At 54.2% G+C, this 27956-nt stretch overlaps 1 protein-coding gene across 3 annotated transcripts in view; it reads left to right on the top strand.

Annotated features, from left to right (window-relative positions):
- Nucleotides 1–13660: 13660 nt before the first annotated feature.
- Nucleotides 13661–27956, top strand: part of ADORA1 (adenosine A1 receptor) — a 34190-nt gene continuing 19894 nt past the window's right edge. The window contains exons 1-2 of one of the 3 annotated variants that reach the window (XM_019432165.2): nucleotides 13661–13890; nucleotides 14759–15156. In XM_019432165.2, the coding sequence (XP_019287710.1) occupies nucleotides 14816–15156 (341 nt within the window). In that variant the 5' untranslated portion in view covers nucleotides 13661–13890; nucleotides 14759–14815. Of the gene's footprint in view, nucleotides 13891–14099; nucleotides 15157–27956 lie in introns of those variants that run through there. The other 2 variants (XM_019432160.2, XM_053909034.1) reach the window with 2 other exon arrangements.

Raw genomic sequence — 27956 nt, 5'->3', positions numbered from 1 at the left:
TGGAGAGAGAGGCAGCCTGTTAAGTGTGAATCTTGCTTTAAGTTTCTGCACGTTTTACTTGTTTCCTTTAAGTTAGCATTTGTTGGGCACTTACTCTGTGCCAGGAACTATTCTAGGTGCTTTCCATGTGATTCATTCAACTGGGATGGCAACAGACAGCCTAAGCCACATTTGGCTCTTCTCAGTGGGGTAGGAGCAAAGTGAGAGTGAGAGGCCCAGGTCACGATCGTCATCTGCCCGCAGACACGCCTTTGTCCTGAACTCCCTGACCCAGTCAATGGGCTCCACTGTCCATATAACATCTGAGGCAGGGACCTAGAAGCACCTCCCTGCCTTCCCACATCCCATCTGCCCCTGACCCCCTCTCCGGTCCCCTCTCACCAGCTTATCCCTATTGTGGCACTTTTCACAGCTATCTAGAACCATCTGTCTCCCTGTCCATCATCCCCTCTTAGGACAGAGACTGTCTTCTGTCTCTGAATGCTCAGTGCCATAGCAGACCCTCAAAGATGTTCGCTGCATGAAAGAATAATGTTCTGTCATTTCTACATAAGAATTTCTTGAGTTAGTCCCTCTGCCCCCATCCCATTAACTGCCCCAGTTTAGGGTCCTATTCCTTCCCACCAGAACTCTTAAAATAGCCTCATAAACGATGTTCCTTTTCTCCACTTTGGCTTACTCCCACCCACCCTCCTCATTGTCTCAAGGGTCATCTCTCCAAGGCACAACTTAGAGTGCAGTACTGCTCTGATCAGACGCCTCAGTGCTTCTCTTTGCTCTCGGATAAATTCAAGACCTCATCACACACGTCTGTTCTTCCTGAGCCCTCTGTTTAGCCATGCTACATGGTGGTGTATGTGTGCTGTGTGTGTTTAGGTCCCAGTGCCTTTGCACGTGTGCCTTCTACCTAGGATAGATGCTACCCCCTTTTCTCTACCTGCCAATCTCCTGCCTCTCTTTGAGACCCAGCTCCTGAAGCCTTCTGGGACCCTATAGCCTCCAGCTTCATAGGATGAGACCTCTGGTTGAGCATTGGTTGATGATCTGTCATTGCTTACGTAGCTATGTCCTCACGTCTCCCTACCCGCTAGACCGAGTCCCTTAAAATCCTGAATGTGGTATCCCTAACTCCTTGGGAGGCTTTAAAAAATTCTGGAGGGCAACAGGAGCGGGAGTGTACATCTTCTGTGTACGGTGCAAAGTGTTTTCAGACCGAAGACCCTGGAGGAGCAGCCTGAGTCAACCCTGGGGCCAACGTGATGGCTAAAGATGGTCCAACCCCCAGAACACAGGCTTTTACTCCAACCTCCCTTCCTCAGTTCTTCATCCATGACCTCCTCCCTCCCTCTCTTCTTCTTTTCTTTTATTCATTTTCCTTCCCTGCCTTCTTCCAATTGCTACGTAGCCTCAGTCATATATTACCCAAAACAACATTATGGCAATGGTAATGGAAGTAAGTGATGACACGATAGTGCACCCCCAATTCTGCTGCCACAACAAAGCCGGCTGTGTTCGTTTGTCTAGTTCCCTTTCCGTCTTTCTATGCGCCCATCATGTTGCAGGGTTGTAATCATGAGGCCGTTTTAATTTTGTAGTCTACTTTTTAACTTAATATCAGAGGCATTTTCCGTGCTCCTACATGGTCTTCGTAATTATCATTTCAATGGCTGCATGATATTCCATAGAATGGATGTGCCAAGTTTCACTTAACTGTTTCCTTTCTGCCAGACAATTCCGGGTTTTCCCTGTTGCAGAGAGGGCTGTAATACGCAGGTTCTTTTACTTCTCTTTCTTGTTCCTCCCTGTTCACTTGCTCCTCTCTTTGCTCTCTCTTGTGTCTCCTTCTGCCTCCTTGACCACAGCTCTCTTTCCCAGAACAGTAATTTGCCCCCAAGTGGATATAGAAATCATCTTAGTGGTGTGGTTTATATATACAATTGGAATACCACTTGGCAATGAGAAAGAATGAAATCTTGCCATTTGCAACAACGTGGATGGAACTGGGGGGTATTATGCTAAGTGAAATATGTCGGTCAGAGAAAGACAGATACGTGTTTTTACTCATATGTGGAATCTGAGAAACTTAACGGAGGACCATGGGGGAAGGGAAGGGGAAAACAACAGTCAAACAGAGAAGGAGGCAAACCATAAAAGACTCTTAATTACAGAGAACAAACTGAGGGTTGATGGGGGAGGCGGGGGGGAGGGGGAAATGGGTGATGGACATCGAAGAGGGCGCCTGTTTGGATGAACACTGGGTGTTGTCTGTAAGCGATGAATCATGGGAATCTACTCCCAAAGCCAAGAGCGCACTGTATATACACTGTATGTCAGCTAAATCAACAATAAGTTATATTAAAAAAAAAAGAAAAAAAGAAAAAAGAAATCATCTCAGTGGGACCCAGGATTTTGAAAAGAATTACAACAAATTGGTATGAAAATGCTCTTAAAGTCACTTTTGCTATTTGTGTATCCTGAAAACAGTGTAAATGATAAACTCTCTTGCCCACAAGGGGTGGGAACATAGGATCAGGCAGGACTATGACAGAAAGCTCAAGCCTATGACAGGGACACAATGTTTGTCATGGAAGAAAAAGAGAGACAACCTGAATGTCTATCAATAGGGAAATAGCTAAGTATACCATTATGTGTCCATACTCAGAATATTATGTAGGGTTTAAAGAGATTGTTGTGGATCTATATGTACCGACTCAGATAAAATCTTTTTTTAAAAGTGAATTTAGTTGCAGAATATTTGTAGTTATAATTTATGTAAAAATTAACAGCAAAACCCAAACCCACAGGATAGTACGCTAGATTTTCTGAGGATATATTATGTCAATATATGGCCAGGCTGATAACAGTGGTCCCCCTTTGTTTAGGAAAAGGGGTCCGGATGTGGGGGACCGGTCAAAGGGAATTTGAGCCTGAACTGCAATGGTTTCATTTTTGTTTTTAATCAAGGAAAATGTATTCACATATTGCTTGTATAACAAAAAATTAATTAAACGAATGTTGCCACTGTTGTGTCTTTCTGTTTACGTTGTGCATTGACCAGCCCAGATTCCGGCGCTGGCCATGAAGGAATAAAACGTAATAAGAGAATGTTACTAAATATCAAATGTCCTTTTGGGAAGAGTGGATTTTTTGCAACCCCCCCTCCCCCCCACGGATATGTAGGTTGTTTCAGACAGTACCGGTGGGCCTGGGGTGGGGGGAAAAAAGGCCTGCTCTTCTAGGAGACAAGGATGCCCCTGATCCAGACCCTTGCCTCTCAGCCAGTCCTCCCCACCCCCATCCTGGCAGGTGGAAGCTGGGGGTTTTGAAGTTTAGTCTCTTGCATTGAATCCTGGATGGAGGACAACAGATGGGGCCACACAGCCCTGCTGCTCAGACCGAGGGGAACAGGTGGAGGCTCTGGGGCCAGAGTGTGAATGCTGGCGATTCATGAGTGGTGCAGGCAGGCGGAGTGCCCAGCTCAGCGCCGGTGACAGCTGGGCAGCACGTGGGTGGGAGAGGGAGTCGGGGCATGGGGGGGTGGGCTGCAGTGGGTGGGTTCGGCCATAGAGAGGAGGCATGAGAGGGCAGAGGATAAAGGAGGGAAAGAGGGAGAATGCCTCCCACCCACCCAACCCCCCGGCCCACCCCCAGGATTAAGGCAGTAGGGAGGTCAGAGGTTCCAGGCTGACCCGAAAGGCTTAGGAGGCAGGAGGGTAAGTGGACATAGAGAGGAGAGTGTTCCTTTTCTGCCCCTTCACCCTCCTCCCCCATCCCCAGCTGTCCTCTACCTAGTCCTAAACCCGAGGCATTTGGGCCAATTCCAGTGGCTGTGCCAGGCCCTTGGCTGGGTCAGGGCCCGGGCAGGGGAGGGAAGCAGCTGCCGCCCCTCCCCCTGCAGATAAGGGTAGGAGTACAAGGAGGTGACAGGACGGGACAGTCCGCACCTTTTTGCCCAGAACTACCTGGTGCCGCACCCCTCACCCTGTTTCTCTTTAGTTAAGTGCAAGAGTAAGAACTATGAAAACAGTGCTAATTATTAGTAGCGCTTACAGAACCCTCGTGATATACACAGCGCTATTGATTTTATAATTTATCACTGAATTCTTCCAACAGCCCTTCCTGAAAGTATAGCTTCCATTTTACAGGTGAGAAAACGGAGTCTTCTTGGTTAAGTAATGTGCTCAAAGCCGGACACTAAGTATCGTTTGACTGCACAGACCAAACCCGGAACCTTCCAGGTGGATGGAATCAACAAAACGCTGGGCTGAGAGCCAGCAGTCCTCCATTTCCCAAAGGAGCAAGAGGTGGATGGGCCTAAATTAGCCTTTTTCATTGGCAAAATTGAGAGCAGCTAGATGAGGTTAGGGTGGAAAGTAAAGGAAGCTAGAAAACTCTTTTCTCCGGAGATTTGTCCAAATAGGAACGATCCCATCGCTTTGGGCTGGTTTAGGAGACTTGGCCTGGAAAAAAAGGGAACCAAGCACTTTGGTTTGGGCGTCAGGAGACAGGCGCCTCTGCATGCCCTCCGAGTGGGCAGATTTGCTGGCATTCCTAGGCCCCCAGCCCTCTTAGTGCTACAGCTTTCCAGATGAAGAAGACGAAGCCTGGGGACGGTCGGGGGGGGGGGGGGGGCGGGGGCAGGGGGCGCTGTCCGTCTCCCACTGGTCTGGTGCACTCTGTTGGTGGAGCAAATAACCTGACACTTGGCGCAGTGCACCTGCGAGTCGCCCATTCCTTGAGCCCAGATATGGCTCCTCCTCCCAGCCTCAGGAACCCAGCCCTGAGTGGGCTGGGGAAGGAGAGGGAGCTCCGGGGAGTGGGGGGCCGGCCCCAGCCAACTATTCACCCCACGCCCAGACTTCCGTCCGGCCAGCAGGGGGAGCCCGAGGCCCAGGCAACGGCCGTGAGCGGGGAGGCTGCCACTGGCTCCGGATGCTACGGCTTCGCCCACCCAGGCCCCTCCCTGAGCCTCAGTTTCCTGGCCTGCGAAATGGGAAAATAATTACACTAAGTAATGCACAGCATTGCTGTGAGAGTTAAATGCGTTCTAAACAATAAGGCGTTGCTAGACTTCCTTCTTGTTCTCTTGTACGATGCTATTCTGAACATTCAGTATTCAATAAATACTTCCTGAGCTCTATTAAGCACTAGAACCCTATTTTCGGCCCTGGATGAAGCCTGTCCAACTTGTGGGCCACGGAAAGCGGTTAAAATAGAAAAGCCTGGCAACTGGATGGTTCGTCTGTGCCTCCCACGCACCTGACCAGCCAGATAGAGTGGGTGGCTCTTTCGGTACAGGTCAACACTTCAGCAAACTCCTGTTTGTTCCTCTGGCCTGGAACTTGGGCCTTTGGGCTGGGCCTGCAGAGGCGACAGGGAGCCCAGGCCACAGCCCACCTGGCCACCCTGACTTCAGGAAAACGCACTTAGTGCAAAGACCTTTCACGCCCAGGGCTCTCTGGTGACAGGGCCTTGGGTTCAGGGCAGAGGGGTGAAGCGGATTTGAATGGAATAATCCCCAATTGGCATTTAGAGTTCTGCTTAAGATCAGCATAAGACTGGAGCTGAGAGAAGGGGCTGAAGCCAGAATCCGTGGCCAAGCCTGAGATTGTCTGTTCTTTTCCCAAGAATGTGGACCAGTTTGGATTCCGCAGTGCGATGGAGTCAGTGCCTAGTCTCCTGGCTCCTGTCCCTGCTGGGTGGGGCTTCCGTCAGACAATCGCTGTGGAAGCCTGTGTGTGGTGGGGTCTGCGACAGACTCCCAGGGGTCCCAGCGGAGGAGAGGGGCCTTCCCACCCGTGAGTTTTTCGCCCCGCTCCTTCTTTCCCAGAAGCCTCGGCTTCCGTTTAAGCCCTCACCCCAGGACAGGGTCCCCAGAGCACCTAATGAGGAGTTCAGTGTGACGAGGTGACTATTCACATTGACTATGTTGCTTTTCAAATTCCAGATGTTTCGTTCCCTCGGGTGGGCGGCCGACTCTCTGAGGGGGGCTCATTGTGATGTGTTCCAAAGAACCCTGGACTGGGAATCGGAGGCCTGAGCTCATGTTTCAGTTCTAGGCTTTGGTGGCCCCAGGCCTCCCTCTGAGCCTCTGCGTTTTGACCCGTTAAAGGGGGTCATCATAGCTTCTGCACCGGGCAGGCTGCCAACACCTGGGGAAGACGTGACGAAGGCCCAGACATGTGGTTCTACCCCTTCCTCTGTCTGCGTCTACCCGAAACAAGTGAAAACGTATGTTCACGCAAAAACTCGTACACGAATTTCACAGCGGGATTATTTATAATAGTCTCAAAGTAGAAACGACCCATATGTCCGTCAACTGATGAATGGATAAACAAAATGTGGTGTAGACACGCGATGGAATATTATGCGGTCCTCAAAAAGAACGAAGCGCTGACACCTGCACAGTATAGATGGACTTTGAAAACATTATGCTAAGTGAAAGAAGCCAGTCACACAGGACCACGTAGGGTCCAGTTTCACTTACACGAGGGGGCCAGAACAGCAAGATCCACAGACACAGCAAGTATATTAGTAACTGCCTGGGTCTGTGTAGGAGTGGGTAGGGGTAGGGAAGTGACTGCTAATGGGTGCAAGGTTTTTTTGGAGGGCGATGAAAATGTTCTAAGATTAAATTACGGTGACGGTTGCACAATTCCGTAATTATACTGAAAAAAAAAAATCACTGAGTTGTACACTTCAAACGGGTGAACTTTATGGTATGTAAATTATATATCAACAGAGCTGTTAAGAAATTTTAACTGGGTGTCCTGAGTTTAATTTAGAAACTCTACTTCGGCCCTTTCTTTCCTCTTTCCCCCAATCTTCATGGCCTTGTTGTCCCTCTCAGAACATACAGAAGGTAGTGGGCATATTTCTCTTTCCTGCGGGGGCAAGGGCACTGTTTGACGCGTGGGAAGGAATAGGGAAGCATTAGGGAGTCCAGATGCCATCCTGCCCAACCTCTCACAGCAGCCACATGAACTCCCCTGCCTTGATTTCCCTTTCTGCCCGCTGTGGGGAGGGACAATAGGGGATCCCTGCCCCTGCATCCCTGGGGGTGGTGTCTGGGGAGTCCAGGAAGACTGGACTGGGAAGGATGCATTGGCCAGGATGGGGTGGCCTGTGCGGGGAGCTCTAATGAGTCTGTTATGTGGCAGGGCCCACTTGGGGTCTTTCTTCTAAGTGCTGGTGGGGTGGCAGGTAGATTGCCCAGAGATACTTCTTTGGCTGCAGTCAAGGCCAGAGAAGCCAAGAAACCCACGGCTGGCGCCCTGTGGACTGGGGTCAGGGATGGAGCTGGGCCATGGGCTGCCAGACGAGGAGCTGCTGGTGCCTGGAGAAGGCTGATTCTTTAATTGGTGTGCTACACGGCAGGGCAAACTGCGGGCCATGTGTCTGGTGGGGGCGGGAGGGGGTGTTCAGGAGAGACAGGCTGGGGCAGAAGGCCTGCGGGTCTCCCCTCAAGACTCAGTGGGGGTGGGGCGAGAGGGGCTTGGAGCCGGCGGCGGAGAGCTCGTACTTCCAGCTCTGCGTGCACCCAGAGCTCTGTGCCCAGCCAGCTGTCATCAACCCCTTAGGATTCTTGACAAGTGGGGTCTGTTCTCAGCTTCTCTTCCCTCTGATTCATCTTTCCTTGCCCCTGCTTCGCTGTCTCAGGCTGTGAGCATGCTCAGATCTCCCCACCTAAAACCAACCTCTTTTTGACCCTACTCTCCTGCAGCTAACAGTCCGTCGTTTCGTCTCTTCTCTGCCAAGTTCTTTCAAAGCCTTGTCTGCATCCACACCCCACCCCCGCTTTCCCTACCTGCTCCAGCATTCACCCCAGAGATGGTGCTCCCAACCCCACTCCTCCCCCTTCTTGTCACCAAATCCTACCACTTCCCCCTCAGATCCTTCGCCACTGCTCTCCAGCCCTGAGCCGCTCAGCTCCCTTCTTCCTGAAATACCTGCTTGTTCCCTCCCCTGCCTGTTCTCCCTCCTGGTGCTGTAGGCACAGCCTACTTCTGTCCAGCTCCTCTCCTGCATCCTCCCTCTGAGTGATCTCAGCTCTCCCAGAGCTTTGGCCGCCACCTCAATTGAGATGACCCAGCTAGAGCTCTGACGGCCCCCTTGGCCATTTCCACAAGCCCGCTGGCCCTTGCTCCTGGATGTCCCCTTAGGTACATCCCACCCAGCCTGTCATCCTTCCCCCAGTCCCCGAAACCTGCCTCGCCTGCCTCACGTTCCACCTCAACAGCTGCCAACACTCCCCGGGAACCCAGGCTGGAAAGCTGAGTCGTTTCCTCTCCATTCTCCCCGGCTGCTCTGCGTGACTGGCCAAGGAGCCTGGGAGTCCCATGTGACATCTCTCTCGTCCATTTTCTCTGTTCCCCACTGCTTCTTCTTGTGTCTGGATTTTAATCTTCTTTGGCCGAGGCAGATCTTTCTGTTTTACCTCTCCTTCCTCCCATCCACGCTGCACAGGGTCACAGAATGGTCTTTCCAAAGCATCGTTCAGATCCTTCAGCCTCCTGCTCAAAAATGCTCAGAGGCCTCCCGTCACCAAGAGTAGACCATGATATATGTCTAGTGATTCACCACCTGAAAAGCACTTTCAAACAAATAGAATGGGTAATGTAATTATTCCTCTTTTACGGATAAAAGGTCGGAGGCTCAGAGACGGTGGTGAGTGGCTGGGGTTCGCCCAGCACTGCAAGGTGGAGCTGTGACTGGGGCCGAGGCCTCCTGGATTTAACTGGGTGCACCGCCCACTCAAGTCTTCTCAGCCTCCTCTGGGAGGCTGCCAGCAGCATGGCCCCCAGCTGTCACCCTGCTGCCCAGCCCGAGGCCAGTGCCCTAGCCAAACCCCTGGTCTTGCCCAGAAACGCCTCCTCCTTGCTACCAGAACTTCTCCACAAACACAGAGCATCCTGTCCCTTCTTCAAGGCCCTTCCCAGCCCCGGGCCGGCCCAGTGAGCTCTCTGCCTTCTCTCTGGCACCTGGAACATACGCCCTGGAACTCTAGCTAATTCTAAGCAGGCATGACACTGGCCCTGCCTTCCAGGACCCACGTTCTGAGCTCTTGGAGGGCGCCTTACAAGAGTTCCCCCTTCCTAGTAGGGCCCTAATAAATACCAGCTGGGCAAGCAAATGAATGAGGCTTCTGGAGAATCTCTTCTCCAGGGACCTCTTCCAGACCAATGGGTTCAATGATTCCAATCACCTCCGATCCCCACACACCCCTCCATGAGTAAAACACGCCACATCTGGGTCAGGCTCCGCTCTGCCAGGTGGCTCTCTCTGTGTGGGTTAGCAGCCTACCTCCCACCCCTGTGACTTAGGGAGGCCGTAAAAGCCAAGACTGCTTTCACCAAGCTCTGGGTTTAAAGGGCTAGTGCTTGAGGGGGTATCCCGAGGACAGGCAGGGCCAGGGCCCAGAGGAGGGCTCACTTCTGGAAGTCTCCTCCTGGCACCAGGCTCTTCCCCATCTCAAGGGTGGGTTTGACCAAGTTTACCACCTCTCTGGGTCTCAGTTTCCTTATCTATACAATAAACAGGTTGGGCTGAAGTTCAGATTTTCAAGCTTTTTAAAGCCACAGAGCTAATAAGATCTTACAGTCAAAGAAAAGCTCATAACAAGGAACCCACACAGGGGATAAGTCAGAGCAGAGTTGCTCTAGCTGAAGCAGGGGGTGGCTCTGTGGGCCTCCCAGACCCGACCCTCCATCCCAGCCTTGGACGTCCTGAGGCTCCCCTGCTGAGTCCTGAAGGGTCCTCAGCTCACAGTACCACCCCACCCACCCCCACTGGTAGGCTCCCAGTGTGGAGCCCAATGCGGGGCTTGATCTCAAGACCCTAAGATCAAGACCTGAGCTGAGATCAAGGGTCTGATGCTTAACCCACTGAACCACCCAGGTGCCCCAGGATAAAAGAAGGAAGGAAGGAAGGAGGGAAGGAAGGAAGGAAGGAAGGAAAGAAGGGAGGGGGGAGGGAAGGAAGGAAGGAAGGAAGGAAGGAAGGAAGGAAGGAGCAATGAGGCCAAGGAAGGGAAGTGCTATCCTCCTTCAGGAACAGTTCTGTGCTGTCTGGAGGGGCTTGGACTGGCTAGCCCCGACCTATCCCAGGCCTCCCCTGCCCTCAAGCACATGCACACGCAGGGGAACACTCAGCCCACGCCGAAGCTCCTTCCCCAACATCTCCCCCACAGGATCCTCTGACCTGGGAGAGGGGAGAAGGAGGCAGAGAGACCTAGATTCCAAATCTGAAGAGGGAGGGAACTGCTAGGAAATCACTGCAGGGGCTTGGAGGTGGGCTCCCGGGACAGGGGAAAGGCCAGGGGCTTTCCAACCATCCAGAAATCCTTCCCTTCCAATCTGCCTGCCCTCGCTCAGCCCTCCTCCCTGCTCTCCTCGGACACATACTGCCCAGAACAATGCTGAGAGACCACACGGGGACCGAAATAACCTCCTGCCTGCTGCAAGGGGCAAGAGGCAAATCTTAAAACCTTGTCCGCTCCCCCAGGCCTCTCTGGCCTCTCTGGGGGCCTAGCTGGCCTTGCTGCCCCCTCCCGGCTGGCAGCTTGAGGGAGGGGTGCTCAGGGATGGCTTCCCTCCTTGGCGAGGCCCCTCCCTGCCCAGTGTGGAGAATTCCAGGAAGGAGGGCATGCAAGGTTGCCCCTCAGGCGTGCTTCCACTTAAGCGCTCCCTCTTCCCCCTACACCCCTGCCCCCAGCACGGAGGCTTCAGGTGTGAGGGGACTGGAGAAACCCGGGATGGGGTCTTGGAAGGAGAGAAGTAGGAACAAGAGGCAAAGGGGAGAGGGGTTGAGGGCTAGGCCCTGGGGTTATTTAGACTCACCGTGACAGAGCCACCTGCCAGATAAAAGTTTTTCATTGTGTACCTGTAAGGGCCCCCAAATCTGGCACCTGTAGGGTGTAGCATGACTGGCTGCACAGAGAGGATTCCAGAATTTTGCACTCCCCTACTCTTTCCCCTGCCGACACTACGGCCTGGTGCTGCCTTCTTGCCTTGCTGAGAAAATTACCTGTGTTAGCCACTCTCCGTAAGTCAGCTCGTTCAGCCCTCACGACTCTGCTGTGAGGTGATGTGTCTACACCCATTTTATGGATGAGGAGGCCAAGACTCAGCTGTTCAAGGCAGGGGGAAGCATGGAGGGTCATGCATCTGCAGAGCATGAGTGGACCCTGGTATGGGGAGGGTCATCTAGTCAGGGGGTCCTGTATATACCTCAAAAGCCAGAGCGTTTTGGGCTCACTGTACATTCTGGATACCTTGTTCTACCTGTCCTGTCTACACCTTCCCACATTGTCTTCCTCCTACTATAGACCTGTGATGCCCCCCTTCCCCCACTACAAACCTCTCCTCCTCTCAGCCCTGGAATCTGCCCTAGACGGGGTAGCCAGGACTCAGAAGGTTTCTAGGTGGACAGGCCCAGCACCCATGGCCTCCATTTTGACCGTCTTTCCCACCTTGGAATGAACTTACCAGCTGTCGGAGCAGGACAGGATGAAAAATGTCAATTGTCTAAGTTGACTGATGGGTAAACTGACGCCAAGAGAGGAGAAGTGGCCTGCCCGGACCACCCACGCAGTGTAAGTCCTGGAAACCAGCTTGCAGCTCTTCTGACTCTTAATCAAGTGCTCTCCTCACTGTACCCAATGGCTTTGCTGTCCGGGAGCACTGTGTTCACCACTGACACCCCCACTGACGCCCCACTCCTCCCTGCCCAGGAGACGCTGAGGAGATGGTTTTTCCAGAGCAGCTCCCTGGGATGGACCCTGACTGGGTCAGCTCTATTCTCAAATAGGCCCGGCTAATCCCCCAGGAGGCCTGGCCCTGGGAACAGGCAAAGGTTGAGGGAGGAAGGGAGGGAGGGAGGGAGGGAGGGAGGGAAGAAGGGAAAAGAGCTTGCGTTTATTTTACCCAGAACTGAGGAAAAAACAAATGATCTGCAGGTATTTTGCAAACGTGTCCACTACATGTCAAGCACCCACAGTAGGAGTTGGGGGTGGCTCAGGTGCCCTCCAGAGCTAAAGATGCCGGAAAGTTAGATAAGGTGACCCAATCACCCACCCCACTCCCTGCCTGGGTCTTCCCGGGTTTTTCTGTCAGCTGCATGAGTGAAAATCAGGGGCCTGAGTGAAAATCAAAAGAAAGCCTTGGTCCCCAAACAACCTGGGCCAAGGCAAGGGTTCAAGGCAGCGGGTGCACGCACAGGCTGGGGTGTTCATGGGCATGGGGAGGATGCAGAAGGTCAGGCTGCCTGTTGGGAGGGTTGAGGAAGTCTGGGGTGGGTGTGTGGAGGGAAAGAGGGGAAAGGAGAGTGGGCACTTCCTAGTTTCTCTAGCTGGGCTCCAGGGCAGGACTGCAACTTTGCTGTCTGAGGCACAGATTCCTTGCTCCGCCCCCCCCCCCCCCCCAGCAGAAATGGAAGTGATCTTGCCCCAAGCTGGGTTTCTTCCTGCTCCCCCGAGGAAGGTTCAACCCCTTCCTCCCTCCCTCCCTTTCAGGTCCCAGCCCACCCCCCACTGTGCCTCTGCACAGACCGCCCCCCCCCCCCCCCATAGAAGCTCTGTGCTCACCCTCCTCAGGGCAGAACCTTTCTCTGGATATCCTGGGATCCTACAGGGGGCAGTGCCCTCAGGGGCCAGTTTCTCTGATTCTCTTTGCTTGCCGGCCTCTCTTTGCCCTCCCAGGCCCTTTTCCAATATCCGTGAACAAGGATTTTTCTCAGGTCAGGATGTCTGCGAGGCACATGTTCTGGTTGAGGGTCTGCCCCCCAGGTGGTCCTTGGTGGGGACCAGTGAGCCACCTCAACTGTAACTGCACCAGGAGGCAGCCAAGGGAGGGATCAGGATGGGGCGAAGTGTGGAGGGCACTGTGTCAGGAGTCAGGGGCCTGGTTTCTTACTCTGGTCCTCTTAGGATTTTGCTGGGTGATCTTGTGGAAGTCCCCTCCTTCTTTATCTATCAGGGCATTTAATTTATCTATGAGGGGATTGGACAGGATACCTTATGGCTTAGGTTCTTAGGTGCTGTGAAGAGGGAGAAGGAGGAAAGAAAAGGGGCACAGAAGGGGTGACACCGGCCAAGATAATCTTAGGAAAGTAGGTCACTCCTCTGAGCCCCAGTGCCCTCATTTGTAAAATGGACATTGCTAATAGACTAACAGGCCGTTCTGAAAGAAAGAGGAGGAAGAAATATAATGACTCAGATAAGAGCCTGCAAAGTGATGTGCTCTGGAAGGATGTTAGTTCCTGAGACTGTGCAGGGGCTGGCTTCATGGGAGAGCAGGGTTTCAGGATTGAAGGGTGGGACAGTGTGTAGAGCTTCCAGCTGACTGTGGGGGGAGGTGGGGGTGGGTGGGGGACATCCCGGAGCCCTGCAGGTGAGAGGTTGTGCGGTGTCGGGTGCAGGGGTGCCGCCGGAGGCCAGACCAGGGCTCCGGGCATCCCACATGGAGAAGGGAACCGGTGAACACACGGAGGCTGCACCTCTGTCCACTCCCGAGACTGGATTCACACACCAGACCCTGCGAAAATCTCACATTTTCCCAGCTTTTCTCACCCAGAATCACTTCCTTTGTTTAGAGGAGGGGGTGGGGGAGGAGACGGAGGGCGAGGAGGGAGGGGCCCGCGGGTGCCGCCGCCGCCCCCGCCCCCTCCCGGTGTGCGGAGCCCGGTTGTCACTCAGCTCCCGCGCCGGGGGCGACGGAGGCGGCGGCGCCCGAGTCGAGTCCCAGCCAGCTACCGTCCCCCTGGACCTCCCAGCTGGCCCCGGATCGCCCAGGCATCCCCGGAGCGAGCGGCTGCCGAAGGCGTCGAGCTGGGAGGGCGCAGAGACACGACCGTGCAGGTAGCTAGGAGCTCTGCCAGCTTTGGTGACCTTGGGTAAGTCTGTGCCTCGGTTCGCCGCTGTGGCTTCCCAATGGGGATGCAGGAGAGTGTTGAGAGGGGCGGCTAGACGTCCCTTGGGACTGGGGTGGGCGAGGGTCCGTGGCCCGGGAGGGTCCCTGGAGCGGAACCAGGGCACTGCTGGGAGGCGGGCGCCAGCAGCGGCTTGGGTGGGTGGCGCCGGGCACGTGTGTGCGCCAGCTGGGCAAAGGCGGGGCCCGCGCCCCGGTCTGCGGCTGGGCTCGGTCCCCCAGACCCACGCCTGCCAGCCCAGTCCCAGGTGCGACACCGGGGCGCTACCTCTTTAAAAGCGCCTGGGGCTGAGCCTCCGCCGCACCATGTGATTGCTGGAAAGGCCGGGCTGGGAGAGCTGCGGCGGGAGCCCCAGGACGATGAGCCGCCGCGCGGGTCCCGGAGCCCAGCCCTGCCCGGCGCGGCCCCGCGGCTCGGCGCGCCCCCAGGTGCCCGCAACTTTGGGCACCGCCTCCGGGACCCCCTGGTGGCCAGCGGGCAGGATGGTGAGCTCCCTGCAGCCTGTTCTGTGGGCATGGGTGGGCAGAGCCAGGCAGAGGGACCCCTGTGGGGTGCGTGTGTGTGCGCCCCGGGAGCTGCCTCACACCTGATAAAGGAGCCAGTGGAGGAGTGAGCGCTGCTATTTTAAGTTGTCGAATGGACCCTCTGGGGAAGATAAGGGGAGGGGACAAAGATCAGGCAGAGAAAGGGCCAGGGTATCCCGCCAGCCTGGGCAGGCACTGGGTGTGCCAAGTGGGGCACAGCTCCAAAGGGCAGCGGGAGTTTCAGAGCTGCCCGGGCTCCCCCTGCACCTGCCGGCAGGCCTCCCCACCCCAGGCTTCCGTGACCACAGGTGCCTGCCTCGTGCCCCTTGGTGCCTGCCTGCTGATGTGCCTCGCCTGTGCCTGTCATGCCGCCCTCCATCTCGGCCTTCCAGGCCGCCTACATTGGCATCGAGGTGCTCATCGCCCTGGTCTCTGTGCCCGGGAACGTGCTGGTGATCTGGGCAGTGAAGGTGAACCAGGCGCTGCGGGATGCCACCTTCTGCTTCATCGTATCGCTGGCGGTGGCTGACGTGGCGGTGGGCGCTCTGGTCATCCCACTAGCCATCCTCATCAACATTGGCCCACGGACCTATTTCCACACCTGCCTCATGGTCGCCTGCCCTGTCCTCATCCTCACCCAGAGTTCCATCCTCGCCCTGCTGGCAATTGCCGTGGACCGCTACCTCCGCGTCAAGATCCCGCTCCGGTGAGTCCAGAGCAGCTGAAGGTACCCCCTGCGCCCCACGCTCGGTGGCTCGAGGGCCATCTAGAGAGGATAAAAGGTAGAGCGTAAGGCCCCACAAAAGCCCGATATTCCGCGGGCCGTTGTGCCCCAGCCCTCACTCTGCCTTCCTGTCCTCTGCTCTACTGAGGGAGGCCGAGCTGCAGTGGAAGCCGTGAGAGCCTGGGTTGCTGGAGGAATGTGAACCTGACAGTGCCCACGACCCCAGAGCTGAAGCTGCGGCTGCTCTCCTGACGTGGCCAGGAATCCCAAGGCTGCCTGTGCAGCCTGGGGTGGGGGGTTTGGAGGGGCAGCCGAGACAGTCGCAGTGAGCTCAGGGTGGGAATAAACAGCTCCGCCCGTTCCGGGGAGGTGGAAGGGGCAGAACAGATTGCTGGAGTGGGGTGAGGATGGACTGAGGGGGACGTACCAGGGGCAGAGGAGTGCTGCTTCTCGAGCCAGACCCGGACAGGCTTCCCGAAAGAACGCAATCTTCGGCTCTCCTGTTCTCTGGCATCTGTGGCCAGCTCCGCCCTCCAGGGCTGTCCTTTGAACCCAAGCAGTCTGATTACTTCTGCCCAGCTCCCACTCATGGGATCCCCGTTGCAGGCAGGAGGAGGGAGAAATTCAGGCACTTGCTTTTACTCTGCCTGTTCTGTCCCTAACCCACGTGTGTCTTTGCCAGTCACAGCGGAGGTGCTTGTGCTGTGCCCAGGCAGCGCCGGGGTGGGTGGCCTGACAGTGGCAGCCCTCGTGCGGGTGTCCAGTCCACGACGGGGCCTGCCAGGCCATAATCTCGTCGCCAGGCAGTGCCTGGGCCACCCAGTGCCAGCGAATGCCTGGGCGCACTGCCAGGGCTGGCCCGGCTGGGATGCTCTTGTGAGGCGGGCTCGCCCCCTCTTTGAGTCTTGTCACCAATAGGTTCCCTTTCTACCAGGGAGCTCTGGCCATCTCTGGCACCTGCCATCCCCAGAGTCACTTCCATATCTGGGACATGGGGCCTCTGGCCTCACTTGGCAGCTTGCCCGGGGAAGGCCTCGGCGCCCACGCTTCTCCTGTTTGCCTTGCATTTGTGCACATTTACCTTTTCAAAGCTTTTCTTCATGCACCACCTTTTCCTATTCCCTCCGTGATCCCCTAAGGGAGGTGGAGTAGGAGCTGGGAAAGGAGAAACTTCAGAAAGACCCAGAGGGTCTCCCCAAGCTGGTGGGGAGCACAGCCTAGATTCCACCGCCCACCTTCCTTCCTGATTCCCCCCCCTCCCCCCCCCCCCACCATCCCAGACTCTGCGCCTTGCTTACGGCCCTCACACTTTCCCAGGGGAGGGGGGTGAAGATGGCTGCTCAGGGGACAGGGAGAGGCACAGGAGGTGGCCCTGGAGCCCCGCAGGCACAGCCGCAGAGGGGCCTTCATGCTGCCATTAGTCCCAGGTCGTGGCCGGGCTGTGCAGAGGAAGCTGGTCGCAGCCCATTAGAGTGGGCTGGGCCTCTGAGCGGGACCATTACAACAACGTATTGCCACATTAGAAAACTCACACAGATACGCAGATGTAGGAAGGCCTGCTCAAGAAATTCTGTCTGCTGAGCGGATGCCAAGGTGAACCAAAGGCCTGATCCTGCTGTGACAGAGGTCACAGGCCTGCCGAATGTGCCCTACTTGCCCTGTGGGGAGGGGGCTGGCTGTGCCAGTAGGGACTGCAGGCTCGTTCTTCCAGGAGGCAGCTGTGGTTGTTCCTTGCTCCAGCTTCCGGGAGCCAGGGGTCTTGAGGAGCCGCTGCCTTCCGAGGGCCGAGGCAGGCGTGTGCACAGAGGCTAAGAATACAGGCTGGGTTCGAATCCTTGCTATGCATTCCAAGCCGTGTGACCTCGGGAAGGTCGCTTGTTAACCTCGTGAGGCTTCAATTTCCTCATCTATAAAAGGGGATATTAATAATAGTACCTTCTTCCAAAAATGATTGGAAGAATATAAAAAACCCCTATATATAAAACACTTAGTGCTATGTAATGCACTCAGTATTATCTGCCAGCCATTCAGTGGTATGTTTATGTTTGTAGCTTTAGTATCATTATTCACGTATGGCTCAAAGTGGGTCTGAATGAGCAAAGCCCTCGCCCCCCACCCCACCGCGCCCTGGTGCTTTCAGACAGCAACACACACGCCCCCACACGCGTGCACATGCGCACGCGCACAAACCGCGCGTTTCCAGGCAGATTTCAAAACACCGTTAAGTTATATTTGTTCATGAACTTGTACTTTTCTTCCTCGGTGGATTGTCACTGTGTCGAGGGCAGTGATCTGAGCAGCAGCAATTGCATTTTGTCCATTTCTGCAAATTCTCCAGAATGCCTCGCCCAGTGTCTGGCACATGGAAGACACTCAGGAAATGTCGACTGAATTGGATGAGTTTTCAGAGCTCACAGGGTTGAGCCTCAGGCAGGCATTCCAGATGTCTAACCTCTAACCTTCTTGCGGGAGACTAGACCGCCCGTGCATTCTTTTTATTTATTTTTTATTTTTTTAATGTTTATTTAATTTTGAGAGAGAGACAGACAGACAGACAGACAGAACACAAGTGGGGGAGGGGCAGAGAGAGAGAGGGAGACAGAATCCGAAGCGGGCTCCAGGCTCTGAGCTGTCAGCACAGAGCCCGAGGCAGGGCTCGAACTCATCATGACCTGAGCCTAAGTCAGACGCTTAACCAGCTGAGCCACCCAGGCACCCCATCTGCCCCCTGCATTCTGCTTCAGGGATCTGACCACGGCTGTCCCAGTAGCTCAGGCAGTTCCTTAAGAGCCGCAACCCCGCAGTAGCTTGGGAGGGCCCTGCCCCATGGAGAGGAGTCTCCTCCGTTAGAGAAAGGCTGCTGTGGTCTAGCTCCTAAAGCCAGGATCCTGGAGGCTGGGCTGACGTGATGGGCCACTCCAGGCCCTTGCCCGTCACTGCCAGGTCCCCCTGCAGGAGGAACAGCATGATGCTCCCTGGGCAGTTACAGTCAGCAGGCTGCTGGGCCTGGGGGACTGTCTGTCAGCCAGAGGCCCCCATGCATTTGACTTGCTGCCCTGACAAGCCAGTCGGAGGTAGATGCCTTGGACGCTGGGGAGTAATACTGAGCAAGCGTTGGTGAGACATCTGTGGGGTAGCCAGGTGACAGAGTGAGCTTGGGCCCCTCCCCAAGCAAAGCATGGTTCGGTCAGTCAACCACAAATTTTATTTCATTCCATTTGGCAGAAAGCCAAGAAAGAAAAGAAGGTTCACATCCCATAGTGTGGTCCAGTGACAAAAAAAAAAAAAAAAAAAAAAAAAAAAAAATTAAAAAGGAAGAAAGAAAAGAAAAAAAGATCTCAAATTGTTGATTCATCAATAACCTGTGGTTATTTACGTGTGTTTTGCATCCTATTTGCATAGCACCTCCACAGGCCTGGTAATCCACACCCCATTACCCCCTGAGCTCGTACTTCTAGGGAATCTGCAGTCTTTATCCACCACTCCCTCACCCTGAGTTTGCTTGGTGGCCCTCGGTGGCCTACTCCAGGGGGCTGGTTATGGGGAGGAGTGCCAACAGGGGGCTCCCCGGCCAAAGCCCTCTCTGTGGGGAGGAGACCTGAGCAAGGGTTACCTGTGGCCAGATAGGCTGGGGTGGGGTTGAAGGGGCGGTGGATGCTTGGGAGTCAGAAAAACTTGAGTCTGAACCTTGCTCTGTTACTTCCTAGCCCTGCATCCTTGGATGAATTATTCAAACTCTCTGAACTTCCCCTCCCCCCCTCCCCCCCCCCCCCCCCGGACTAGATTTGAGGTCTCTGAGCTGCCTTTTAGCTCTAACTCTGTGGTTCTTCCTTATCACGACTCCTGAGAAGGTTGTGTTTTTTAGTTCCTAATGGGTAGGAGCTAGGCACAGTGCTATGTTTTTTTTTTTTACATGCTTCATCTCATTTAATGCTCCTGGCTTCTCGCTAGGAGAGGGCATTGCTGTCCCCGCTCTGTTGACACTCCTGTAAACAGGTCTAAGGGGCAGGGAGGTTCAGTAAGTTGCCCTGACGAAAGTCTTGTCGCCAGCAGAGACAGGATTTGAATCTGGGCCTGTCTCACAGCCGTCTTTAATCAGGGAGCCCCTGTGCCTCTTGAACCGGCCCCTGGAAACTATGGGGATTATGGAGGAGTTTCCTCAAGGCTGTCAGTGCGGTGATTTTGCTCCCCCGGTCTTTGCCAATGGCCCTCGTGCTGTGCCCGTGCTGGGCGCCTCCCTCTGAGTCCTCCTCACCTTCACTCCAGTGCCGCAGCTGAGCCCCAGGCAGCCCTGCCTCTGTCCACAGCTGGAGGCCTGCCCAACTGGGCTGCTGACCCGGGGAGGCACAGCGGGGAGTGTGGGAGGCCAGCATGCTGGGGCCGGGGAGGAATCTGGTAGATGAGGACATGTTTGCTGTTAGGCATAAAGTTAGCGGGCCTGGGTCTTTCCGGACACCCAGCGTGCCTCCTGTGCGCGTACCCCAGCAGGCGACCGTCTGTGTCCCCGGAGGCCCCGAACAGTTGTTCTCTATGGTGACACTGCTTTCACGGGGGGGTAGGCCATCTCCAGCTCCCCTGCGGGGTGGGGTGGTCAGAGGCTGAGAGTGGCTGGGGAGAGGAGAGCTGGCAAGCCCTGAAGCCTGACTTCCTCACACTTGCTGAAGGGGAAAGAGAGGCCCGGGACCCCTGTGTGTTCAAGGTCGGTCAGTCACGAGCTCTTTTCCTCCCCTCCGATCCTGACTCTCGCCCCCAGCGTCTGCTGTAAAAGGCTGGGGCAGGAGGAGCCCTTGGCAATCGCCGCTCCTGCAGGAACAGAACAGAGAACGCAGCCTCCCCAGGGTCAGTCAGCAGATCAGTGGTGGGCTGAGAGGGGGAAAGTGAAGAGAGACGTCCCTCTGAGATTAAAAAGGACATTTCTTTGACCGAGGGCCAGCCTTCAGGTGGCTTATGCTGAAGAGCGTGCTGAGTGAGGGGGGCATAGACTTCAGTTGAGAGAAATCTGGATTCGTTTCCAGGGCGAAAGAAACTTCTCCCAGCTGGCATCAGAACGGCTTCCAGGAGGCCTCTGAGTGCTTTAGGAGTAAGCTTCCCAGGTGTTCGTGCTGCTTAGAAGCAGGGGAATGGCCACGACGTCCTCCCGAGAAGCCCTCTACCAAGGGCCATGGGTGGAACCTTAGAGGCCATGTCCTGACATTTGATACTTATCTCCAAGCATGAAAGCCATCTCTGTTTCCTGTTCAAATGTTGAGACATATAGGAGGGAGTAAAGATGGTAAAGTCACCAGTAATTCTACCACCTACACGTAACTAGTGTTAACATTTTGCTGTTCCAGGGAATTTTTCCATGTGTGTCTATATATATATGTACCTCTAAATATAGATAGATTATAAATATAACTTTCACACAGTTGAGAGCATGGATGGTTTTATGTCCCATCCCATTTTGTTTACTTAATGCATTGTGAGCATTTCCCCATGTCAATAAAAATGATTCTGTAAGAATTTTATGAGGGTAAAAACCGGATTGTCTTTTCGTCCATCTTTTTAGGTCTCGGCTGAAACAGCCCCTCCTCTGGGTGGACTTTTCTGACCTCCTCTCCACCTGGACCAGGCCAATTTCCTCTGTTAGGTGCCTTGCGTCTACTTCTTGCCCATCGCTCGCGGTCCAGCTGGTTTTTCTGGGCTTGGTAAACACCGAAATGGCACGTGTCCCCGTGCCTGGCACGGAGGAGGCAGGCTGGAAGCACTTTCTGAATAAATGAGTTTCATATTTTATTTATTCATGCTTATATTTTGGGCCATTTGGATCCTAACTACAATGATACCCACAATTCACATTGTTGGCAGGGTCAGGGCCAAGCCTAGAACCCTAGGTGAGCACAGCTTCCAGCCGTCAGGGTTTTTTAATTTTTAATTTCTAAAATATTTCCCACCTCCCTTTACTCCACCTCTCCCCACTCCTCCTGCCCAATTTCATGGAAACTGCAGATCCCCAGACGTGCATCGGTTTTCCTCTGCCCGTTTGCCTTTCTGGGCTCAGCAGGGCAGGACCGGCTGGGCTCCGGGCCTAGTCCTCGTTGCCTAGTCTCTATTCCCCGAGGCCTGGACATCCTGTTTCCTTGCCCCTTGGTGAGGACAGCTGTCCCCGAGTGGGAGAGGCTTGGAGTGTGGCACTTGCTAGTTGGCTCCACTTGGCAGGGTAGGCACAGAGCAGAGAGGAAGGAGGACAGATGGTTCCTTGGGCTGCGTGAATTACCCCGTCAGCCTCAGTCTCCTTAACTCAAGCCCAGAGGAGGCTGCCAACTGCTGCAGAACGAGAAAAGGCTGGTGGGTAGCCATGGGACGGGAGAGGAAGAGGAAGCAGGTGGGTGAGTGGACCTCGGTGTTCATGGCCCCTTGGAAATACTGGCGTGGGGGTGGGCAGGGAGGTGGAGACAAGGGCCTTCCCTGACCACAAAGACAAGGAGATGAGGCACCTTTTCCTGCACTGCTCTTCACCCTGGGAGTTTTATCCCCAGCAGGATTAGGGGTATAATGTTAGGGACATGGTGACTTTCATAGATCTATTTCAATTTTTTTTAATGTTGTATTTTATTCTTGAGAGAGAGAGAGAGAGTGTGTGTGTGTGTGTGTGTGTGTGTGAGAGCAGAGAGACAGAGTGTGAGCGGGAGAGGGGCAGAGAGAGAGGGAGACACAGAATCCGAAGCAGGCTCCAGGCCCTGAACCGTCAGCACAGAGCCCAATGCGGGGCTTGAACGCACGGACCGTGAGATCATGACCTGAGCTGAAGTCGGACGCTTAATTGATTGAGCCTCCCAGGTGCCCCCCATAGATCTATTTCACAAACTGACTTGGAGCACCTGCCATGTCCCAGGCACTTTGCAGGGCTACCTGTAGATACAAAGATGGGTGGGCTGGGCTGGTCTCTACCTCCATCTGGGGGCTCTTAGCCACTGTTGAACTTGTGGATTCCTACAGACCAAGGTGGCTGAGGACAAACTCCCAACCTGCCTATGGTGGAAGTGGGGGTGTCAGGAGACTGGCACTTGGCACCTTAAAGTGCTTGGGTGGGGCCGCTGGACCCTTCTCTACATTCAGTCTCTGCAGCCCAGGTCATGTGGCAGAGGCCCTTGAGGGATATCTTCCTGCCACCTGCCTCCAGAACTTCTCTGTCCTTTGAGAGAGTAGGGCAACTGGTTCCTTTTTCTTGTTCTCATGCAGAGCCCTGATCTACTCATTCGTTCATTCATTCATTCATTCATTCATCCATTCAACAAATACTTATTGAGTGCCTCCTATGTGCCAGGTATTGTTATAGATATTCTGGATGCAGGATACGTTCATTAACAAAACAAAGATCCCCCTAGAGTCTGCATTCTAATGGGTTGGAGGACAGATGCTAAGTAATGAACACAGTGCCTAATATGCAGAGCGTTAGAAGGTAGAATGTGCCAATGGGGGAAGGAAAAGAGCAGTCTAAGTGGGATTGGGGATGCCAGGGTGGGGGTGGAGAGAGAGGGTTGCAGTTTTAAATGGGGCAAAACCTTAGAGGTGAGGGACTATGCTGTGCAGATGTTGGGAGAACATTTCACACGGAGGAGATACTTGGAGCAAAGGTCCTAGGGAAGGAATGTACCTGACGTATTTGGGGACTGGCAAGGAGGTCTGTGCAGCAGGGGTGGAGTGATAAAGCTGGAGAGTGGTCAGAGATAGGGCTGGAAAGATGATAAGCTACTGGCTTAGAGGCTGCTGGAAGGACATGGGCTTTTATTCTGAGGGAAATGGGGAGCCACTGCAGGGTTTAGAGCAAAGAAGCAACATGGTTTGATTTAGGTTTTAAAGGTTCACTCTGCTGCTGTATTGAGACTGCACTGTAGGGGCGGGCAGGGGACTAGTTAGGAGCTAATCGCATGAGAGCAGAGGTAGGTACCCTGAATCAGCGTGATGGAGAGATGACAGTGAGAAGTGGTTGATTCTGGATGTGCATGTTCAAAGTTTATTTTTTATTAAGGTAAAATGTTTATATAGGGAGGTGCATACGTCTTAAGCATACAGCTCAATACATTTTTGCATGTTGATATACCTATGTGACCACCACTGTGATCAGTATTTGGAACATTTTCAGCACCCCAGAAGGTTCCCTTGTGTCCCTCCCATGCCCTCTGAAAGGTCGCCACTATTCTGACCTTTATCCCCATGGACTGATTTTCCCTGTTCTTGAACTTTTATAAAGGGAAATCACATAGTGATTTGTGTCTGGCTTCTGAAGCTTAAAATTACGTCTGAGAGTCATCCCTATTATTGAATGAAACAGTAGAATTTTTTTGTGGGTTGGCTGGTTTTTGTTTCTGTTTTTTTTTTCTCATTGCTAGAATTCCACTGTATGAATGTACGGTGACTTGTTAAAATTCTGGATGTATTTTGAAGAAAGGGCCAATGAATTTGCTTATGGATTGGGTGTGGGATATGAGAGAAACAAGATTCCAGCATGACCCAAGCTTTAGTCCGAAGCCACTGGAAAGATGGAGTTGGCATTATCTAAGGCGGGAAAGGCTGTGGACGGTCCAGGTTTTGTGACCAATAGAGTTCAGATTTAGACACCTTGAGTCTGGACTGTTGAGCGGGTGGTTGGATGGATATGTAAGGATGGGGTTCAGGAGAAAGGTCTGGACTGGGGTCATAAATGTGAGAGCCATTGGCACGTGGATGGTGTGTAAATCCCCAAGGGGCCGCCGTGAGGTCTCCAAGAGCGGACGAACAGATAAAGAAGAGACGGGAACTGAGGACCAAGCACTGAGAGGCTGGGGAGAAGAGAAGGCTCAGACGTAGGAGGAAAACTCAGAGCCCCCAGCGCCCTGGGTGTGGTGTCCCAGAAGCGAAGCTTGGAAAGTATGTCAAGGAGAAGTGAGGGATTGGCTGTTTCAGATGCTGCCAGTGGATCGAGTGATGTGAGGACTGAGAATTACTGTTGGATTTAGCAAGAACAATGTCAGCGGAGGGGTGGGAGCAGAAAGCTTGACTGGAGAAAGCTCAAGAGAGAAGAGGAAGGAATTGAAGGCAGTTGGCGTAGATTTCTCTTTTGAAGAATTTTGTTACAAAAGGATCAAAGTAATGGGGCAGAAGCTTTCAGGCGAAGCGGGAACCAGGCATTTTGTTTTGTGTTGTTTTCTAAGATTGGAGGGGGACCTGGGCACACTCGTGTGCCCCTATCTCACGATCCAGGAGAGAGTGCAAAACCGGCGTTGGAGCCAAGGAGAGAATTTCTGGAGTGCAGGCTTCGTTTCGGCAGCCCGGGTGGGGACAGACACTGGTGGGCTGGCTTCGAGGCGCTTGGAGATGGCCTATCAGGCAGGAAGGCAGGGCGTGTGGGCGCGGATGCTGCCAGGTGAAGTTCTCTTCTAGTGTTTCAGCTTTCTCGGTGAAGTGGGAAGCAAGGTCATCAGCTGAAAGGGAGGATGTGGGAGGAGGCAGCGGAGAGAGTAGCAAGCGGGAAATAATTCTCTGGAACTGGGGGAGGGAGTAGACTCGAGACTCTAGTCTAGACTAGACTCTCTATACTCGACTCTAGCGTAATTGGAGGCAGCATTCAGGGCCCACCCGAAGTTCATGGTGATGAATTTGAAGCGAGACTCTGGCGGCGTGGCCTTGTGCTTATCACAGGCCGCGTTCAGCAGCACTGGCTCAGGCATGGAGCGGAGGGAGAGTCCCTTCCCTCATTTAGAAGTGCCAGACTTTGGACCAGACGTTAGGTGTCTAATCGTGGTCAAGAAGTTGGCCCTGGTCCCTGGAGCTTAGGAACTGGTGTAGGGAGAGAGCTAGTCCACAGATAAACAAGCGGGTAGCTACAATGATAACTTCAGGGGAATTCAAGGAAGGAAGCCCTCTTTCTCCTCTCTGTGGCTGGCTCTGGCTTCTCCAAACCCTGAGTGTGTCCAAAGAGACCCACAGGTGTTCGAGGACTTAGGTGGGGGCCTTGTAGCCCTTGTGGTTCCTGGGCAAGGGTTTGGATTTTATTCTGAGTGCGCTATGAAGCCTCTGAGTGCTTTAAGCAGGGAATGACGTCATCTAAATTACATTTTTAAAAGGCCAGAATTAGCCAATGAAATATTAGGAAATCAAATCCGGTGATAGGTAAAAAGGATAATATATCATAACCAAATAGGATTTATTCCATGTGTGCGAGGGGGGTTTAACACCGAAAGAACTCAATCAGGGTTTAACACCGAAAGAAATCAATCAGAACTCATTGACGGAAAAAGGTCACCCTGCCTGCTGTGTGGAGGATGGGCCGGAGGGGGCAAGAGAAGACGATAGGAGGTCATGGCTCTGGGGGGGAGGGCGCGGGTGGGCAGGGAGTCCAGGAGGCAGTAGAGATGGAGAGAACTGGAAAGATTTAGGGTATGTGAGAGTTAGAACCCACTGGTAATGGATTAGGTGTGCAAAATGGGAGAAGGGGTCAAATATGAGTCCCAGATTTATGGTTGAAGCCATTGGGTAGATGGCGGTGCTGGGTCCGTAGAGAAGGAAGAAACCGGGGGTGGGGGTGGGGGCGGGGGCGAGATTCAGACCCTAGTAGATACTCAGGCGGAGGTGATATGATAACGGGTCCTCTGGTGGCCTTCTCTCTCACTCATTCCCCAGCTTCCTGTCCTTTCATGTGGCCCAGCAGGTGGGCCCCTTCTTGCCTCACACAGCCTTGTGGAAGGAGCCCCTTGAATACCCAGCAAGCTTCCTGGGTGCCTCCAGCTGCTCCCTCTTCTCACCTCACTTCTTGGGAGGCTATTGGCTTTCTTAGGCTGGAACCATAGCAATAAGGCTGTATGTCTTTGGGCCCCCTGAAGCTGCCAGAAGGAAACAGCAGACTTGGGGGTTCTTCCTTGCTGCCAGGCTCCATTCAGAATGAGACACAGTGGCTTCTGGGATCGCTAAGGCCCCCAAGTGTCTGTCTGTCCTCAGGCTCCCTTGGGTGCCACTGTCCCTGGAGTCTCTGTGTGCCTCCAGAGCCTCATGTCCCCCCCCTCCCCACCCCCTGCATTGCTGGAACCCACCAGACCTAGCACCATGGATTGTGCTGGTCCCCTGCAGGGTGGTTGTACCTCCCCCTACCCCCCCACAACAGGCTCCTCTGACGGCCACTGTAGGGCACTGAGTGGTGCAGTTTCAGCTACGGCAGCAAAGAGCATGGTAGTCACTAAGCAGTTATCAAGTATCAGCTCTGGCACTCCCCGCCCCCCCCCCCCCCAATGATGGGCAGAGTGGGTGGGATGGGGGAGCCCCATCTGGGTCTTTCTTCCTGGCCTGCTCGGAGAAGCACGGTCTGTCCTTCCCCGAAGAAAGCGGCCACGGTGCAGCCTGATCTCGGAGGCCACTGGTTTCCGATTCTCCCCTCTCCACCCTGACTAAGGGCCCAGACTACCGCGTGGCAAGTGCTGGTTCTCAGTTCTTTTTTTTCTGTCCTGGCGGAACCAGGAGCTCTGATACGTACCCGCCCAGCTGGAACGGGATCTCACCAGGCAATGAACCTCTCGTGGGGGCACAAGAGGGGAAGGTCTGTTGGACAAAAGCCCCTCTACCCTACATATTTGTAATGATCCCCTTTTCGGAGAGGCTTCTCTCTTCCCCTGCTTTAACAGAGCTACATCAGTGGAACAAAGGGTAAAAGCAGTCTCCCCAGGCAGACGGTTCAGCACTTAGAGCTGTGCCATTTTGGAGTGCTTACTTAACCTTTCTGAGCTTCCATTTCCTCCTCTGCACAAGAGGCTGCTTAATACTTCCTTCTAAAGGTTGTTAGGAGGCCTAGTGATGAGATATGTTAAGAGACTGGCACACAGTAGGCACTCAGGAAGTGGGGGCTGTTACTATTGTCAAATAATCCTAACTCATTTTTCATTCACCGCTTGATGTCATGTGGCCCCTGGGGTCCCACCGGGCTCAGATCTGTGTCACATGGGTTGTGTGCCCTGTGAGGGCAGGGTGTAGATCTCTCCATCTGTCTTGCTCGTTGTATCCCAGTACCTAACACATGTCTGGCTGGCACCTAGTAGGTGGCCGAGTCAGTGTCTGTTGGGGGAAGGAATGCGAGAATGCTGTCACGGAGGAAGGAAGGCTTAGGGGGGCAGATGGAGTGGCCACCTGGGGAAGAAGTCGATTGGGTCTTTTGTATTCACTCACAGAGGTACTGGAGCATGAAGGGTTATTTCATTAAAACATTCCCAAGAGATCAGAGGGTGGGGGGCTGGGAGGCAGAGCGGTGAAAGGTCTCACCTGGGCTTACCAAGCAAGTTGGGGAGAGAATCCTGGTCTCTGGACCCCATCTTGGCTCCCTCTGGTCTCCACGCTCCTGCTTCTATGAGGGGAGGGGATGTGAGCAGCCCCTCCCAAGCCCTCCTTGTCCTTCTGAGGGGCCGGCGTCTGAGAGAGCTGAAGCAAGGGCTCCCCTGGGGGCCGCTGGCTCTGTAAACGCTCCCTGGGGAGGAAAACATTCAGCGTGTTTGGGGACTCAGCAGACACACCTGCCAAGGTGGCTCATCCCCTGCAGAGTAAACACAACTCTCCCCAACCCCCACATCATGGGCCTCCTGGGGCTGCCTTGATGACAGTGGCCCCTCGAGGGCTGGGGAGAGACACAGACACCATTCAGAGTGGCTGTGTCCGGCCCCAGGGACTGACAGTCTGAGAGTGAGCCAGGGAGCCAGCTAGGGGTGTGAAGGAAGGCCTGACGCCTCTGCCACCACCACCTGTAATCACGACAGGAGGCCACTGTGGCTTCAGGCTCTTAGTGG

This window comes from Panthera pardus, unplaced genomic scaffold (assembly GCF_024362965.1).
Source record: "Panthera pardus isolate Hobbes unplaced genomic scaffold, ASM2436296v1 HiC_scaffold_21, whole genome shotgun sequence".
In the NCBI taxonomy this organism is placed as follows: domain Eukaryota; kingdom Metazoa; phylum Chordata; class Mammalia; order Carnivora; family Felidae; genus Panthera; species Panthera pardus.
This window is presented reverse-complemented; position numbering and strand designations above follow the sequence as displayed.